The following is a 19526-nucleotide window of genomic DNA, read 5'->3' as shown; positions in this document are numbered from 1 at the left end:
ATATCTCTAAAGTTGCCCTTAAAAATGACTGATGGTTATTCAGGCATTGCAGGTAAATTAAGCAAAATCAGTATTAGCCAGCTCCATACGTCTTCAAATGTAGTGGGTTTACCCCAGCTTCCATGGATTGTTATGAGCTGAGAATTTTCCCTATTGAGAATATAGGGGTGCAAATGGAAGAAGTTACACTTCAAGTCCCTCTCACTTTTCTGTCAGTACACACCTACAACCTTCTAGTGAAGTTAGTGGCCAATATTAGCACCTCTCAGGTCTTTCAGAGCACCTGCTTAAGTGGTCCCTCTCTGGTTCACTCTTGTCAAAATCAATTAGCCACCTCTAATAGAAGGGCTGTGATGGGCATATATGTCCAAACCATAAATAGGCCTTCCCAGACAGGTTTGTTTACAAAATTTACATTTGTTTACACCTTCCAGCAAATTAAGAGTTGGTTAAGTTTGCAGATAGGTATTTTGCAATATATACACACAGAGCAATGAAGCAGAACTGGAAGTTCAGTCACACGAAAGACAAGACCCCTCTGCATGAACAGCTTCCAGGCAGTAAAAATTGAAAGGACTTTCTGATTTGACAGAGGCCTTTCCAGTTCACAGAATACTTTATTCTTACCAAGGTTAATCCTTTGTTGTTGTTGTAATTGCTGTTGTGTTTATACACAAACTATTTTGCCAAAGTTCTGATTTCCAGTTGTTCTTCAGGATGTCCAGATGGGACAAATCTGTTCTTGCTTCATGCCTTTAAAAGTAGACCAGAAACAAACTCGACTCCCTATTTTCGAAAACTAAATGTGATTTCTCCGTCTTCATCATCTTCTTCACTGGTGTGTCCTATGATCTCCTTTCATCTTTTTCATCATTATCCAGATAATGGATTGACTTTCGTGCCATAAAACTTATTGTACAGCTGAACGTACTCCCCAGTAAGCGATAAGTGGGAATGAAAAGGGCTGTCAGGTAGTTAGAAATCTAGCTGATCCATTCCTCTTGAGGATATTTAATACATTTGACTGTATTTGAAAAGGGAAGGTCAGTTTTCCTATAAAAGTAATAGTTTTTACCTCTTTTGCTTTCTTTAAACAGTAAACAAAATAGCAAAAGTAAAGATGAAGATTGACCAAAGCCAAGTTTCTCCTTTACATTTTACTAAATAAGACTGCCAAATCAAATAAAGTGACCTTGGCGTATGAAATTACTAAAGCACAAGTATTTCTAAGTGTCAAATTCAGATGTAAAGCTGTAATTCGTTTACTTTCATGATAAATTCAATTTCTTTCATTGATTCCAGCTTTCAATGGATGAAAATTTGCACATATGATAAACCAAAATATACCAAAATTGAATTATTTAGGAAAAAATGTGATAAATAGGTGGATGTTGCTGGCAAAATAAGGGATTAGCCTCACTCCAATGCAAGCTTTAATATCTATGCAAGAAGAGTAGGGAAAAATCTGTTGACTTTAGAGAGTCCATGTAATGAATAAATGTGTTGCAAAGATTAGAACAGGGAGGATATTTTAGGCTAATTTGAACGGTACTATCTTCTTCCATAGACATCAGCAAAATCAGCCTTTGACCTCAAAACACAAATTGGCACTGGAAGCTCTTTACTGCTTTTTCCAGTCACAAAAACATTAACCTCTATAACCTGGCCAAATTCCAAAGTGGGTGATTACATTCTGCTGCTCTAATTTTCCCCTGCAGGCTCAACTAGATCCAGCATAATTTCCTGATATGTAGTGCTACTGGAAAAAAGTCCCTTTTTTTGCAAAGTTGCTGTCAATTTTTCCTTCTTGCCTCCTCATTTGTCTTCCTTATGATCTGTAGGTTGTTTGAAGGTCGGATTTGTTTGGTTCTGGATCACAGGTTTTGCTAAACTGAGAGACCATGAACATGGCCAGTGCTACAATGATAACAGTATCTTTCCATCACTTTTACTCTCTTATAATACACATAGTATATTATATATATATATATATATATATATACACTATATGTACTATATATAGTGTAGCCTAGCTATAGTTTTTTCCTCAAGCACTCATGCAGTTAGATTTTTGTGAAATATCACATGATGTTGGTCTGGAAAATCAGAAGTCAAAAATACAGCCTAAAAATACAGGCATTCTGAGTATGTTTAAAAAACAGTTGCCAATTTGCTTGTAAAATAGCACATTGCTTAATTCCACATTGCTTTAAAGCAATAATTTGTTAAAGAAATTATGATTCCCATGGCCATACAATCTAATATTTTTCCAAGAAGTTTGCACATAATTGATAGCAGAATTCATTTAATTCATACTTAGTATTGGTTCGAGACATTACTTTTACTCTTAGAAAAAAAACATTCACTACAGAAGTTAAGCATCTCTGGCGTAACTGTTGATTTCACTTTGGTTCTATAAAGCTGTAGAACCTGCACTTTGGATAGTTGCTTATTGAGTTACTTAAGATAGTTAGAAATATCAGCACTGTCATCACTTGGTATAAGCATTTCTATCTAAAAGAGATGCTCCACTGCTCCATCCCCCAGCACGGTCTCAAATAAAACAGCACTAAGTACAATCTGATGGATTACCTGTATGGAGAAGCCACACAGACTCTGGCTCTGGGGACCTGCACTGATTGCTTAGTCCCAGTACCACAGGGTTAAGTGAAATGCTATCACAGTAATTTATTATTAAGAGAAACGGTGATGGCTTAGATTAAGAAGATTTGTCTGTCTCTTCTAATTAAGGTTAGGTTTGTAAGAAGCTTTACTGCCCTTTGAAGCTACACAGACTAAAATTAGGACTCTGGTTCCGTTTAAAATGTCACTAGGTTGGTCTATAATCCTGTAGTGATTGCAACAAGGGATCATTCTTCCTATGTTGTGATTCCTTGTTTGCAAGCTAGTGAGCCAGGACAAGACCCCATGAAGCAAAGTCTGAGCAATCTATTAATCAGCAACAAGTTGGTCCTACAGGGCACTGTAATGCTCTTGCAGCGACCCTTGAAGACTCCATAATGAACAGGAAGCTGGCAAAGCAATCAGCTGTAAGACACAAAGAGTTCTACTGCAGGCAGAGAGCAAATGGTGGCATTAAGTGGGCTGTGTACAGAGAGTGAAGAAGTTTTGGAGGGGAAAGATCTATCCTCAGACTGTGAGTGAGCTCATTTTACAGTGACGTTTACAATCCTACACGAGACAGTACCAACCCAGACTATAGTTTCCTCACTTGCTGGTCTACAGACAATGTTAAAACCTCAAATCAGTAAATTGATCACTTCTAACTTTTCTCATTATTCCCCTATTTACACAGCACCAAACGAACCTGTGAGACTGTTACAGGAGAGTAATAGCAAAAGCTGTTCAAAAAGTTTTAGTAAATTTGAAGCTTGGATTCAGTTTTCCCTACTGATGTGTAGACCTAGAGCAGCTCTGACTAGATTAGTAAATTACAGAAACATAATACTCATTAGATAGAAAGCTCAGATGCATTTATGAATAGCAAAACCTTCTTTGAGAATATTGAGCATGACAAAACATTTGAAGGAAAAGCAGCTGTGATGCTTCAAGTCACAAGTCAGTTTCCGGTTCGCTAGGATTATTAAAATACTTTTCCAGTAGGTAGGACATGACATTATGATTCATTGTAGAGTGCCTTTTTCTAAACGATCTGATGCTGTGCTGTGACTGAGACAAAACAGGGTGGGTGTGTGGACCCACATTCTTCTGCAGTGGGCCAGGTCTTACATACCTGTCAGATAGGACAGTGAGCTAGGAGCCGCTAAATTGCTATTCAGTAGTTCAAGAGTCATCTTTTAATTTTTTTTAGAGAAACAAAGCAAGTTTACATGTATATTGGCAGGGATAAACTGCAAGCACTGAGTCTCAGATATGTGAGCAAGAAAATCTCACATCAATGAATTCAGTAAGAATCTACCAGCTTTTACTGATCAATCTGCTGAGCGATGAATTAAATTTAATTGCTCTGTTGCACTGTTTGCAACATCTTTTGCATTGTCTTCTTTTTTTCTTAGCTAAACCCTGTCATATTTTTATAGACAGGAACATCCAATTAAGCAGAAAAATTCAATCACCTATCATTCAAATAACCATTCACAAAATCTGAACAGCACATATTCATGAAGGACCTTCTGAAAAATATATTTGCTCCACAGAATCTTATGACTGGTTTCAAATGATGAGTCAAAGAGCTGAAAAAAATTACAGCATTCAGTCCCCTTTATTTATTCAGATTAACACAGGAATAAACAATACCTACCTGTTCTGAACAAAAAAAGCAGGGTGGTTCACAAAGTGTTTCTTAGTGTGAGAGAAGGGTACAGCTATAATCAGTAGGGCTTGTCTTGAGCATTTCAGTCTCCTTTAGCGTGTCCAAAACCCAGTATCTACTGCAGCAGGCATGAGCAGTTCCTGTGTGACATTGGCCGAGGTCCTGTGGGCAAGAGGAAGCCCTCTGGAGGAAGAGGAAATATGGGCACTCCTGTACATGTCCACAATGCAGCTTCTGGAGGATCTTCACAAAGGTGAGGTAGAAAGTATCTCTTTTAGAGTTCTTACTGTGGAAATTAATTCTTGAGTTATTTTAATTCATTTGAATTTGTTTGCTTTGTTTGTGGGGGTGGGGTGGAGACAAAAAATACTAATGGCACTAACAGCCTATTGCTAGTAAAAGTGAGAAATCTTTCAGTGCTGCTGGGATTATGTGCAGATTGCCCTACCTTCATAGAAGGTCTTCACACCGTTTTATTTGTTTATTTGTTGTTTGTTTGTTTGTTTGTTTGAATTAAACATCAGGTAGTGATTTATCTAAGTACAACTATATGCAGACATAAGAGCTCTTCCTAAAGTCTGAGTAACATGCACCCAGAGAAAGTGCAGTGCCAGCTAGGCTCATGTCCTTCATGGACTGATAGAGAAGGACAGGCAAATCCACATGGCTCTCCATTCAGCTAGTAAGAGACTTTTATCCTTGGTGATAATAATGTGATCATTATGATGATTGCTTGCCAAGCAGGCCAGCTTGACAGGGCACAAAGCACAACTGAGCAACAACATGAGAGCACAGTGAGCAACCTGTCACATTTGGAGAACTGTTTATGTGAATGGGTATTCCTTTTGAGGGGAGAAGGGATGAGACATGTTCTTACCTCATAAGCATGTAGAATCAAAGCACAAAATACAGAAAACAAGTGATGTGTTATTTCTACTGTAGCTGGAGAAGAGAAATTCATTACCAACTAGTTTTTAATGGGCTGGAACACTATAGGAGGTTGACTATACCATCAGTTCTCTATTAATTGGTGTAACAAGGAGATAGAACACCCCAGGAAATACAAGCACCAGAAATGTGCAAAGGAGTGAAGCACAGAGATACCCACCTGGACAGGTTCAGCACAGGTCCAACTATTGACTGTGTGCCAGACACTAAGCTGACATTATGCTCTTCTGATTGCTGACCTAACAAAATGAAATTAAAAAAAAAAAAGAAATAATCAGCCTACATTCCCTATGCTATGCCAGATAAATCTGGGTTATCAGAACATGAAAACTAAACCAAGAAGAAGTAAGGATATACAACCAAGCTGGACTATAGGCTAAGTGTAAGGCTGCTAAAGCTTGTCTTTAGAGAGTTCAGGTCCAGAAGTGATGCCAAGCTGGAGTCATTCTGAAGCTGAATCCACAGTGCTCCAGTTTCTTAGAGCGCAAGGAAAGCTATTTTCAAGGCTAATATTGCCACATTTGCTGTGCTGTGCATGATCATGGCAATACATCATGCCTGATCTCATGATGATCAACATCACTTGCTATAGAATATTCCCGGTGTGCTGGGGCACTGCCAGGTTAGGCAGGAATGCCAGTTGTGGCAGGCTGGCAGACATGGCAGGCTGGGCAGCACTACAGAAGGCCAGGTATTCTGCACAAGGCAGAAGTACAAGCTGGCTGGCTGTTCCTAAAACAGACAATCTTCCTAGCATTTGTGACTTGTATTTGCATACAACACTACAGAAAACATGGAAGGAGCAAAAGAGAACATTAACTGAAGGCAACCACGGTCAGAGAGCCCAGCGAGCACCAGGCAAGGTCACAGTGCCAAGGCAAGCCTGAGGTCAGGCTGGGAAGTCAGTCTGTGGGTCAGGACCAATAAGGTCCCCAAGTCATTCTGGGTACATCTCCACTGATGAGTTTGGTTATACAGGTGAGATGCCAGAAATATGATTTTCTGGGTGCAGTGAATTCAACATTATCTACTTAACATTTTTCAGACCCTGCCATCTATGTGATTTGCCCATGGTCAGTACTACTGTCTGCTGAAGGAAATTTGTTCTTCCAAAGCAATGCATCTCAGGCAGAAGTTGCCCCTTTCAGTGCACCAGAACTGTTCCACAGCCCAAGTAAAAAACAGCACTTTGGACTAACAAAGGTGAGGTATATTGCAGAGTGCATCTTGACAACATCTCATGAAGACAAGCTTGTGGGTTTTAATGCAACATACCAGGCACCTACTATCACATCCCATTTCTAATAAAACTAATCAAATTAGGCTATAGTTACAAAGATTTACATATATCTTGCAGCTTGCCATTGGATTAACATACATGTCAACATCAAAATTGATTTTGAACATCAGTCCCACAGGTTTGTATTATTTGTAAAGGCCCACAGAAATGAAGAACATTTCTATGAAACGGTGTTCAAGTAGATGTGGTAATTGTAATCTCAGAAGCAGCAGGACTGCAGTATCTGTACAATCAGAGGGTGGAAACAGTCCCAGCAAGTCAGAATTATGTTCAGCTTTGTTAACAATTTATTTTTCTTCTCTCTGACAAATGAGTCTCTCTGGAAAGACAGTAAGATACAACATTCAGGCACCTGAAAGTTTGAAATGCCACTCAGACCACATACTCCCCTCAGGCAGAACACAATATTTTCAGATTCATACATAACTGACCATTTAGACACCAGGCAGAAAAATGAAGCTGTGGAATAGGCAGCCTTATTCCAGTAATTATTTTCCTGCATATAACAGCTAGTCAGTCCCACAGGTAGGAAAGAATTTCACTCAGCAAAGGGAGACCTTAAAAATTAAGGATGGAGTTCAAATTTCTTTCCCTACTACTGGCATCACTGAACAAAGGGCAGCCTGGCTCATCCCAACAAGCTGAACAGTAATAATGATGCCAAGATGATTCTTTGCCTTTTCTTTTATATATCTTTCATATAACTTTTATGTAGCCTCAGTATTCTTAGCATGCATACTTGTAATTCCTTAAGTCTGATAACTTAGCACAGCCCTAGTATTTTTTAATCCAGGAGGTCAAACATCCTAAAGGCCTCATAGTAGGAGGCTAGAAAATGCTGTGCTATCTTGGGAAACCAAGGTCTTCTCCAGAACATATCCTGTACACTAGAGATCTGGCCCATCCAGGGGGGAATTCCTCGGATGGGGAAATATCACGTCATTCATCCAGGCCTCCCATTGGGACATCCTTGTTAGATATGCTAACTAGGTCTATAAACTGTATAGGTGATCTATCGTGTGTGTGCATTGCGATGCATTCCACCTGGGCAAAATGGTGCACCATAAGGATCCTTATTAAAATACTGATAAAAAACCCTTATCTCTTAACCATGCCTGGCTCTCAGATTTTTAAGACCAGGAAAAGGCATCTCTAATTGCATGCAACCTAGTCCGTAAGCTATGAATCACTATTTTACTTTTAGATATATTCAGTCTATTTAAAAAAAAAAAATCATCTGTGTGTCTTCTGCCATTTTGTAACCAAAGACAGAAAAAGATGGTGTGTCTTGTATGACACAAAAAGTATGAGGCTTTTCTGTACTAACTATTGATTTCATACAGGGTTTCCTTTTCTGTTTTGACAGATGCTGGTATATTCCTTAGGAATGACCCTCTATTGGTCAGCAGATTACCAGGTTCCTCCAAACCAGGCCAGTAACACAAATGTTTTTGTTTTCTTTAATTCTGGTAGGTTCAAAGAATGAGAGGCACAGTTTGAAGTATCACTAAGAGGGGCTTTGTGTTTTGGACCACTAGAAAAGAATGGAAGAGTTTGTGTCAAGGTCTAAGCTTCACCAAAAATATCAGTTCATATAATCAGGGAATTTAGTTGGAGCTCATCTTGCCTTGCCTTGCCTTGCCTTCTGTTTCTTCAAAAAACAGAATTGGTCTTATTAAGATGAATTGTACCTTGATTTTAAGGATGATTATTTATTCCAAGATAATTAGGAACAAGCTACCCAAGGAAGTGGTAGAATCTCATGCCTGGAGGTATTTAAAAGATGTGTAGCTGTGGCACTTAGGGACACGATTTAGTGGTGGACTTGCCAGTGTCAGGTTTATGATTGCACTAAATGATATTAAAGGTTTTTCAACCTAAATTATTCTATGATTCTGTTATTCTAAGATAGACAGGACTAAAACAAAAATATCATGTTGGCATGATTGTGGTGCTGTGTACATTTATGTGCTTTTTCAAAAATGGGATGGAAGAATAAAATTAACTCCCCTTATTTCTGAGCAAATTCTATCAGTATCTCTGCTAGATGAAATTATTAATTTCTTGATTACCCAGAATCCTTTCAAAGACTTGTAACATGCATTTTGCTTCTTTTCTATATTGATGCTTTTGGTTGTTCTCAGTTTGGTGAGCAGAGGCTTCCAGTAGATTTAACCTCCCTTCCACATTCACAGAGAAAAAGCTTTATAAGCTAAATGGCCTTAAAATATAAGTATCTGGTCTCTATGACAACAGTTTTGGCTGGTATAACTCCTTACCTTTTTGAAGTTAATGCTACCACATATCTTACTTCCACGAATATTTGAATTACAGTCTAATTAACACAGCTCTGGAGCAAACTGAACTGTCTGTCACCAAGAAGCCCCTAATTGGGCCAATGATCTTTCTTGGGAGATGTCAATGCCTTCCAAGGCTATCCTGGATCCCACTAGAGGTTCATTCATTGCTGTTATGCTGCTTGTCTGGAATTTTCCCAAAGTCTAAAGGAATTCAGTGCATGTTTCTCACCCAGAGTAAAAGGCTTACAGAAATTCCTGGTCCCGGTTTACACAGGATTTCAGTCTCCTGGGAGATGTCATTTAACAGTACCTCTATTTTGATGCAGTCCCTCCAGCTGAGTGACCAACTACATGCGCTCTTGCTGACACTCTGTGAAGATCTGCCACATAGAAGACTTTCTCCTGAATCCATTCTGGAAGCATGTGAAGCACATCAGAAGGAATCTGCTTCCTTACCACCAAAATTCTGCATAAAGAAAATGGTTCAGTTTGCAGTGGGAAGTGTCAGTGAGGTAGGTACTACTCTCATACTCCATCTCCTTTTCTGTGGTGAGAGAGGTGCACAGCAACACGGGACATCGGTGAGTGCTTGCTGAAATTAATGTCTGTATGCATTAAGGAAGTGAGATCTGGTTCTAAACTTCTAGGCAGAAAGTTGTGTGGGCAAGTGTACAAGCAAATAAAGCAACGAAGCCGTCTTCCACACCACTTCTATGATGCCTTGAGAAGGCTGACCTAGAACACAGGCTAGACAGTTAAGAAGTAAGGTAGGTATTTATTGAAAGGCCTTAAAGGATACACTTGGGGCCTGGCCAGGGCTACGTCCAAGATAGACCTAAAAATGGTCACAAAATGGAGGATTGGTCACAAGGTCTCACATTTTTATAAATTTTGGTCCATTTGTATATTGGGGTTAATTGTCCAGTTACAGCTCCAGGTTATGAAGTCTCATCCTTGTTTTCTCTCCTCAATCCACTGTTGTTTATGCTTTTGGGCCTGAAACTTCTAATGATTGTCCTTGGTATCAAGCTAGAAAAGGAATTGTTTTGTCTACCTGATCTGTGAAGGGAGCTCACTAACACTTAATATGAAGCTCAAAACTACACACCTAGGCAGCACAGAATGTGAAAAATATGAAAGCTAAAACTTAAGGTATCATCTACACTCCTAGGAAGTGATTGAGCTTTTGTACTTAGACTATCTTTGGTTAATACTGAAACAGTCATAACTTTTACAGAGACCTCATACTGGCCATAGTAAAGGACTTTATACAACAGTAAGGATTTCTCCATTGCCAATCTGGTTTCAGACCTTCTTCACAAAATTTAAAAAAATCTCATTTACATCATGTTATGAAATTAATTCATTGTCCTTGAGTGGAACTGAATATTTGCTGTGAAATCAAGACAGACCATATGATAACATAAGTTTTTTCAAAATTTGGAGTATCAAAAACGATTTTTGTTCATAAGCTGAATGACAGTGGAAGAAAACATACCAGAATTCTTTTGTTTTCAACCAGTTTTCATTAAAATTTTGAGAATATTTTTTCCCTTGCACTCTTTCTTACTCTCTATGCTACTGTAACAAAGGGTGACCCCTCTTAAACTTAGCTAACATGAGAGCATGGAGCAAACATACTCAGTCCCACTTTGTGTTAATCTGAGAAAATAAAGTTGCTTATACAAAGCAAATCAGCAGCCTCTGACAGCCAGAGGACAAGGATTACTTCACTATGAGTCTGAAGTTCACATATCATATGACATTCACTTTCAATATTACTGCCTTCTAGACAGAGCAGGTGGTCACCGAAGACAGCACAGCCTCCCAGCTGAACAGAAGTCATGTGATAAGGAAAAGACTGCATGAAAAAATATCGGACACCTCAGCGCTGTCATCCCAGATGAATTTTCACCAAGGTAAAGAAAGATTAATAATCTGAACTCTCTAATAAGGATACAGACAGCCTTTTCTGTGTCTTTCCCAAGGTAGATGGATTGTTTAATTTCATGCTGTAGTGATTACGTGTATTCTTGGATAGGATAGTTATTGCTTTACATATAAATTACTTCATAATGGAAAGACTCTGAAGAGAGTCAGTGAGGTTTCTTTTCCTTATTTCCACAAAGGACAGTAGTCTCAGGGCTGTGAAGCAATGATAACAAATCAGCTTGCACAGATTGGACTCTTAAAGCACTTTGCATAAAACCTGTGCATATAAAACTCCTCTACTTTCAAAACTGCTTTTGTACTTTGTATACTCCAGTGTATTTGTGAAGGTGGGATTCTGTGAGGTTATCCTCCTGCCATTAAGGAATATATATTCATCTTTCCTATTTGATTACTCAAGCAAAGATTTGTAGTCCCTTTTTGATTTTAGTTTAATTTTCTATCCAAAAGACTTCTTGTAAATTCACGTATGAATTGCTGGAGTGATTTCAAGACAAGGTCAAATCCTGCTCACTATATAAATAAACGAGTATATACCAATTTTTTATTTCTTTTGACTAAGATCAAGATTTATTATCCCACAGAGTAATGCTATAACTGTATCTCTTTTTCTAGTGTCTACATTGTACTGTTCACTTTGACAGAGTTCTCTTATTTTGGGGCAAGGGGAAAGCTGCCCCAAGATATACAGGATTTTTTTTGGATATGCTCAGCATTAGGCATATGAGCAGTAAAATTCCAATTCAGAAAATCACACATATGCTCTGTGAAATCTGCTAGAATCAAACACAGACTTAAATACATCTGGAACATTTCTATTAGGTATTACTGGTTATAAGAAAAGGGGATTCTTTTGGAAATACGCAAACAAACTACTCCTCAAGCCATAGTGGTTCACTTACTCAAGAACTGAGCTTCTAGATTCACACTTGCCAAATTAGGTAGAAATCCTGCTGCTGCCAAAAGGGATGGACCCATCTTCAACCCGAAATTAACCACAAATTCCTGCCGGTTTCCTTCCACTGGTTCTAGGGATTATGTATTTGGTGTGATCTCTGTGTTTGCCAGTGATTCAGGTCATTTGACTTACATGTGCCGAAGGACTTCAATGAATTAGGGTGTCAATTACATTGAAAATGTGTGAGCTGCACTTTGCAAGACAGCATTCCATTTTTTCCTTTGTTTTTAATTGAAAATTATGCTTCAGAGATTCTGTAAAAGGGCAAGACAGAATGCAAACAAAGTGAAGTCAGTGTGCAAGAAAAATATGTACATCCTAATGAATTAGGATGACCCCTTAATGGAATTTCTGTATCTGACTCTGGTGGTGGATTCTCTCTGAGCATTGTCCATCCTGCACACAGAAAGAAGTTATAGCTCAAGGTTTTGGACCTCAGAGTACAAGGAATAAGATCTTTGCAGCTTGTCTGCACTTTGCAACCTTTCAGTTAAACATGCAGAACAGAATTAATGTATTAGATTTGTTTTATATGGAATAGTTGAGAACTATGAAAACCAATTTTGGTCAGAGTAAGATTATGAAAGTAGTAGAATGAAGTTGCCAAGCCTTCCTCAGTCTTTTAGGATTTGGACTCAGGGTTAGAAGACAGAAGGATGTGGACTATATAAAAATTAGCCTATCCAAATATTGTTTACATTAACATGCAAATACAATGATTTATAATCAAAGTATATGATTCACCACATTTCCTTTCTGTTTCCAGACAAAGGGTCCAGATTAATGAACTATAGTCAGTCAACAGAAGATTACAGACAACTCTCTGTGGATTATAGTGACTCTAATAGTATTTCTGAAAGTACATCTTTGATACTATCTAACCGAGGACACAGGAGAGGTAAGATTTTTATAAAAGATTATGTTTGTGAATTATATATTCATCTATTTTGTCCCCTGAGGTGTGGGACTGACCATGTGTCAGGTGATAGATACTCCCATGCAACTTGTGGTTATGTGACTTGGGAGGTATATTTGTGCTAAGTTCCAGAGAAAAAAGATGCTTTTATATTTGATTTTTTTTCACTTGTGTCCTACTGTAAAGCTATCTATTCTCAGGTTACCATGTAGCCCCATCACCTCATTCTTGCTTCACGCCCCCTTTGCCAGGGAATGCTGTTCAGTAGATCTCAAAGTCTGACATGTTTTTAGCACATGGGGTCTTGATACAGAAAAGCTGGGGCTACCCCACAAATGCATATGGTGGGCAGCGTCAAGATGTCAGCTCTGAAATCAGTTGAATCTATAAACAATGCCTAAGAGTGAATGTTCTGTGAGGACATAATTCAGAAATTGGGCACATCCTGAGAAAAAAACCCACCACATCATAGCCTCTCAGCCGTAAACCCTCAGCCCAAGGAAGAGGAAAGTGGGGTTACTCATGTTCATGCTCTCCTCCTGCAAGACATTTTTCTGAAGCTCCAAAATTGCAATCAAACCCAGCAGCAGTAAAAACCTGAGACTGCAGCTGCTCCCTGAGTGACACATACGTGTCAGCCACATACACAGTCACACACAGTGAAGGTAAACTCAACAGAAGCCTGTTTTGTAAGCAGTTTAAAAAACATTTGGTCATAAACTTGACAAAGGCTCATTCTATTGACTGTGCATATCTCAATCTCCACTGAAACACTGGTAGCTGCTCATACTCAGGATTTTGTAAGACATCTTTTTTGTAAGACTCTAAAAATACATGAGTAAACACAGAATATGAGAACTTGTTTGTCACAGACATTCTTTCATGAAATAATATATTTAAAAAAAAAATTCTTCTCTAAAAAAAATGTTACCATCTGGTAGAGCACCATTATCAAAGGAGATCAATATCTCTATCAAAACTATACATTAGAAGCTCATTTAATATATAGTAAATCTACAGCATCAACTTCTTTGAAGAATACATGTTAATTTAATGCCAGGTGTGTGCTGGATTTGTGATCAAAGCATGGCAGCCTGGCCGCTGAAAGTAGCCAAGTTGTCCCACTGCTGTAACAGCTGATATGGAAAAACTAAGGGGAATTTTATGTGCTTGTCAAAATATATTTATACAATTTTATGAAAACCACAGTGCAAGCAGAGAATTTTGAGAGGTTTTCTCACAAAAAAGCATGTTGTTTAAGAACACAGGATTGAATCTTAACTTTGGTAACTAGCTTATCTCAAATCTCACATTTTGTCACTACCATCTGCAGCTTGAAAAAGCCCCACATGTTTATGCTTATTTTAGCAATGCGACTGTAGATGCTCTAGGTTTTAAAATTGCAGTTGGTTGGTTGGTACACTAGAATTCAGTGTCACGTTCTCATGTTGGAATTCAGAGTGAAGTCTCAGGGTGTAGTGCATGAATGTTTTATCTAAATGATTGCTTCCACACAGCTTATCTCACCACCTCTATCATTCTACTTATGTAATAGTTTGATATGCAGTTCTTCAAATAGGATCAATGAAATGATTCAAGTGAAGAAAAATTTAACCTTCTCACCCTTCCCTAAGAACTTCAAAAATCTCTGTTGATACAAGAGACATCCATAGAACTTGCATAACCCTCTGGCTCTGCCTCTGAATTTCAACCTTTGTGTATTTGGACAAAGCAACATCCGTCCATTCTGTAGCAACAGAGATGATTGAAGGTGAAAAACAATGCAATCCTTATTTGCTAAAGACCCATAAACCATCCACTACTCCCACCATGTTTTTATGCTGTAAAAACATTCACAATATATTTAACATAACAAGTAACCAGGGGAATAGATTCAATCATTTTAATTTCATTGATTTTATATTCTACTCTGATTAAGCCAGAGAAGTTTCATGGCTTTTTCTACCCATTTTATGCCTGAAAATAGAAGAACAAAAATTTGGCATAATTTCTGAAGAGAAAAAGCCGTTTCACAAATTACCCTGATACAGATGGAAATGACAGCCATTGTACCTACACAGCTGTTTTCCAAATTACATTCACATAAAGGGTTCTGAAGAGGAAGTAACAATAACTAGGGAACTGGGAATACTGCTGCTGTAGTATTCATTAACCTTATTAAATAGCCATTAATCACATCCAAGCATGGACACAAGAGAAGAAGTTGCCAGTCTAAATTTCTTTCCTGTTGCAATTGTCCCAACATCTGATGCTGAGTGCTGCTACTATCACTTGAATTCTAAAATTTCCTTGATTTACTGCAGGAAGAACTCCAGAGACACACAGATCATGTGACACCACACTCAGTGGGTCAAGGACACAAAGTAGCTACAAGCTCTTCATAAACAGGTAAGCTCAATTCAGATTTTAATAAGATGGAAGCTGTTTTATAACCGAGTGAAGCCCGCAACTAGTGTGGCAATGCCAATATCAGAAAATGCCTGAATTGCCATCTGAGCCTGTTTTGCTAATAGACACTATTTATATAGAATAAATAACTTAATAAATACATATTATTCTATTATGTAGAATAAATCAATCATGTTCACCTAGACTTGATTTGGTGCCAAGTGGAACAGTCCAAAAGCTCTAGTGAAATGGAACCCGGGCCCTGAACAATCAATACAAAACAAGCAAATTCAGGATTTCCACATTTACTCTGTACCACTGCATCCTGCCAGATGCCACAGGCCTCCCAGAACAGCTGTCCCCAGCTGTGTCTCCACCAGGCAGGGAAGAAGAACTAGCCCTCTATAACTGAAAAAACTGGGAAGCTGCTCCACAGATGGATTTGATGATCTTAGAAGTCTTTTCTAACCTTAATAATTGTATAATTTTATGAAGGGAAAATCTGTTGAAAAGCTATGAACAGTCATCATTTTCCCCATCAAGGCATTCTGTCTGTTATTTGTCCACATTCAGATTTTGGCTCTCTGTCACATTAAAGTGCTGTCACACCTTATGTGTTCTGGATTGGTTATGTCAGACCATGTATACAATCTATAACTTTCATTTGCATTAGTTATTGCTTTAAAACCAGGACACACCTCTGTCCTTAGATTGATTTTTCTCACTTGTGTCAGTCATATCCAGCCCTACACTGCCACTTTACTGGAGAGTTACAGGTAATCCAGGGACACAGGCACTAAAGACCTCTGCTCTGTCATGAGGATTAGCCTCATTTCAGCCATGGCATGGACAGCAGCCCTGTAGATATTGGCAAAGAAAACTGAGAATTGTACAACTGATACTAACTCCTTTTCAAAAGCCAGGCTAACACCACTGCTGCCAAACAAGTTTTCTAGACTGGGTGTTAGCACAGTGCAGCTATAATCATGACTGTTTCCAAACAAAGAAATGTAAGTACTGTCAGCCTCTGGGCACCACAAAGACCAGAATCCATAGTTAAGCACCTATGTAATCCTACAGACATCCCATTTAAATTGGGTTCTTGACCCAGTTAAACAGAGTTTCTGCTTTTGACATGACACGAGTAATCAGGCCCACAGAAATCCTCAATTTAGATCAATTCCAAATTAAATGTGTCCCAAGTAAACAGTTTGAACTTCCTGATAAATCAACCATGATAATCTGGGCAATATGAAATATTCCAGTGTCTGTAAAACTGCAACAAGAGAGACCTACAAGCATGTTGAAGGATAGTGGCTGCTTTGTCATGAAAGAAGGTCACTGTCTACTTGTCTAACTACACGCACATACATTATATGTGCGTTCACAGACATCTGTATATGCATCATGTATCTAGCAGTTATATGAGTAACAGGGGATTATTTACTGAGTACTTCTGAGCAATTGCCATACCTCTGACTAAAACTGGATACAATCTTAAAATGCTTGATCTAAAATCATGCTGCCACGAATGAGTTCCCCTCCTCTGCTGAAAGATGAACCTGTTCTCCAATTTCCAGCAAGGTTTTTCCCACAGAACTTCCAGACTGTAAATCCCACTCCTGGTTGTAAGCATCTGCAACTGAATTTCTACAACAGTTACCGTCCAATTACAAATACCATGACAGCAGTGGAGTTAAAATTACTTTGGGGAATCACCAGTTTCCATGTAGGAGTACAACCAACACAAAAATTAGTGATGGGTTTACTATCTATAAGGCTTACTAATATCATTGTGCTCATTCTGTAGGCAGGCCAATTAACATACTTAACATCTCACAAGTGAAGCTTGTAAGTAAGGCTCTGCTCTATAACTAAAAAAGACCACAACTGTCAAATCTGGCATCTCTCACCTAACAGGGAGTAATAATAGGAAGTGTTTTTCCACAGGAAAAGAAGCCTTCTAAAAAAGGATCTTGGATTTTGAGTTAATAAATGTTGATCTTTATGAGGTTGCAATGATAGAAACAAAAAACTCGATATCTTTATAGAGAGAGGAATGTAAAATACAATAGGAAAGACGAGAGAAGAGAAGAGAAGAGAGAAGAGAAGAGAAGAGAAGAGAAGAGAAGAGAAGAGAAGAGAAGAAAGAGAAGAGAAGAGAAGAGAAGAGAAGAGAAGAGAAGAGAAGAGAAGAGAAGAGAAGAGAAGAGAGAGAAGAAGAGAAGAGAAGAGAAGAGAAGAGAAGAGAAGAGAAGAGAAGAGAAGAGAAGAGAAGAGAGAAGAGAAGAGAAGAGAAGAGAAGAGAGAAGAGAAGAGAAGAGAAGAGAAGAGAAAGAGAAGAGAAGAGAAGAGAGAGAGAGAGAGAGAAGAGAAGAGGAGAGAGAGAGAAGGAAGAGAAGAGAAGAGAAGAGAGAGAGGAGAAGACTCAAAATAATCATCTAGTCCAACTGTCTGACCACTTAAGGGCTGATCAAAAATATTAAAGCATCTAATTAAGGGCATCCCCAAACGCCTCTTAAAAACTGATGGGCTTGGACTAGTGACCATCTCTCTAGGAAGCCTGTTCCAGTAAAGTAACTTTACTTAGTCCCCTTCTAAGTAAAGAAATGGTTCCTAACATCCTCTCTGAACCCCATCTACGTAGCTTTGAACCACACCCATGTTCCTTGTTATTGGATACTAGGCACAAGAGCTGAAAAACTACTCCAGTTAATTTGTTAAAATTTTTAGAAATTCCTTGAATGGTTTCCTGAAGTAATCTGCAATGTGCAAAAGAAAAGGATAAAACTTTGGGATAATGGAAAAGTTTCCATGTGTCTTTGACATTTGTTGAAAAAATGTAATTAACAAAAATCCACCTGAATGAAACCCCTCCTTCTGAACCACGTAATCATTATTTGTTCATTGAGTACAGGGTATATTTGAAGTTTATTCTAAGGATATACATCTGTTCACATGGAATACACCATTACTTTCTTCATTAAAACTACAGTACTAAGAGAGCTTTCTGATCTGAGATTTCACACACCTTTTTTTAATTAAATTGAAAATTCCCTTAGCTCCCAAGGACATTAATATATCCTAATGAATAAGTATTCAATAATTTAATTCCTATTCCTGGAAAATTCTGAATAATGTAACAACAAATGTTAACGCTTTCTGAAGCTTTTTTCTTGAGAAAATAATAAATGAGGAATTTGCTTCATCCTGTAGAATTCCCAGAAGGAAATGGAGATACACTCTTACACTGTTGGCTTCACCAAATTTAAACCAACTGGACCTGGCTCACCAAATGAAAAAAAAAAAAGAAACAAACCTGACTCTATTGAATCAAAGCAGAGTTTAGATTTATTTATAAAGGGCACCGGTAATATTACTCCTGTTAAATTATTTCTCTTCTTCTGTAAAGAAGCATCAAGAAGCTTATAAGAGACATTGTCTTTGACTTCATAGTGTTGCAGTAGTTACTGTACCTTAAGCTCTCTGTCCCCAAGTTGGTGTTGTGTTGATTGCATGTTATATATTTTCCTCACTATGACATTTCCTTTGAAGGTCGGTGAGCGCTGTAGAAGAAATCCCGGGTGGAACACAGAAGAACAACCGACAGAACCTACTAAGCTTGGGCTCCACCTTCTCTGTGTCTACAAAGGACTACTCAGCAGCTGCTGCATCACAGAAATGTTTGTTCCACAGGAAAGAAAAGGTGAATGATGCAAAACATATAAGCTGATTTCAAAATATCACTGAAGAGAAGTCTCTCTAGCTTTTGTTCAACAGTGATGTGCATATTAGCTACTGAGTCATCTTATTAGATGAGTATTCTAAATTGACAGACTCCAAATTAGGCATGATCCAGTTGTGCTGTCAGAACTGAAGGCAGTGAAACCAATTGTCCATAAAGACTATGCAAAAGCTGATAATTGAACCCTCTCTGACCCACACGTGATTTCTGCAAGCATCAAACACCATATGGACTGTTTTCACCAACCACTTTGACTTCAGCTTCAGAACAGCAAAAAAAATTTACAGAGACACTTAACCCAAACCTTTGCCAGCCAATGGTGCTCAAAGGACTTAATTTTTTTTTTACAGTGCATATCTGGACAGAAAGCATAGACCAGAAGTGAATGTGCCCAGACAGTTCTACTAATTCTACTAAATCAAATAAATATTGAATTTTTTTAAAAGTATCTGAATGGGTCTAGTTAATAAGTCGTGGTAAATGGCTAGAAGGATTCACATCTTATTACTTGAAGACAAGAGGGATCTAAAAGCATAGATGTATCTGATGAAAACCCAATATATACAATTAGTTGAGCTGAATGCTCAGCAAGAAAAAAAGACCTTAAAAAATGTTGAAGTTATTTGAAGTTAAAACAAAAGAATATAGTGTCTACTAATAAGAACTATCAGTCAACCTTTATTATAGGGAGGACTGTATTTCAGTC

General features: G+C 38.2%; 1 protein-coding gene across 1 annotated transcript in view; it reads left to right on the top strand.

The window, feature by feature from the left end:
• FRMPD2 (FERM and PDZ domain containing 2) overlaps positions 1–19526 on the top strand; it is a 70024-nt gene that overhangs the window by 5067 nt on the left and 45431 nt on the right. Inside the window, exons 2-9 of the mRNA XM_058841390.1 lie at positions 4419–4547; positions 6288–6445; positions 7909–7974; positions 9169–9358; positions 10639–10761; positions 12517–12648; positions 14991–15075; positions 18631–18781. Coding sequence (XP_058697373.1) covers positions 4424–4547; positions 6288–6445; positions 7909–7974; positions 9169–9358; positions 10639–10761; positions 12517–12648; positions 14991–15075; positions 18631–18781 — 1029 coding nt within the window. The 5' untranslated portion in view covers positions 4419–4423. The remainder of the gene's footprint in view (positions 1–4418; positions 4548–6287; positions 6446–7908; positions 7975–9168; positions 9359–10638; positions 10762–12516; positions 12649–14990; positions 15076–18630; positions 18782–19526) is intronic.

Source organism: Poecile atricapillus, chromosome 6 (genome assembly GCF_030490865.1).
Source record: "Poecile atricapillus isolate bPoeAtr1 chromosome 6, bPoeAtr1.hap1, whole genome shotgun sequence".
In the NCBI taxonomy this organism is placed as follows: Eukaryota; Metazoa; Chordata; class Aves; order Passeriformes; family Paridae; genus Poecile; species Poecile atricapillus.
This window is presented reverse-complemented; position numbering and strand designations above follow the sequence as displayed.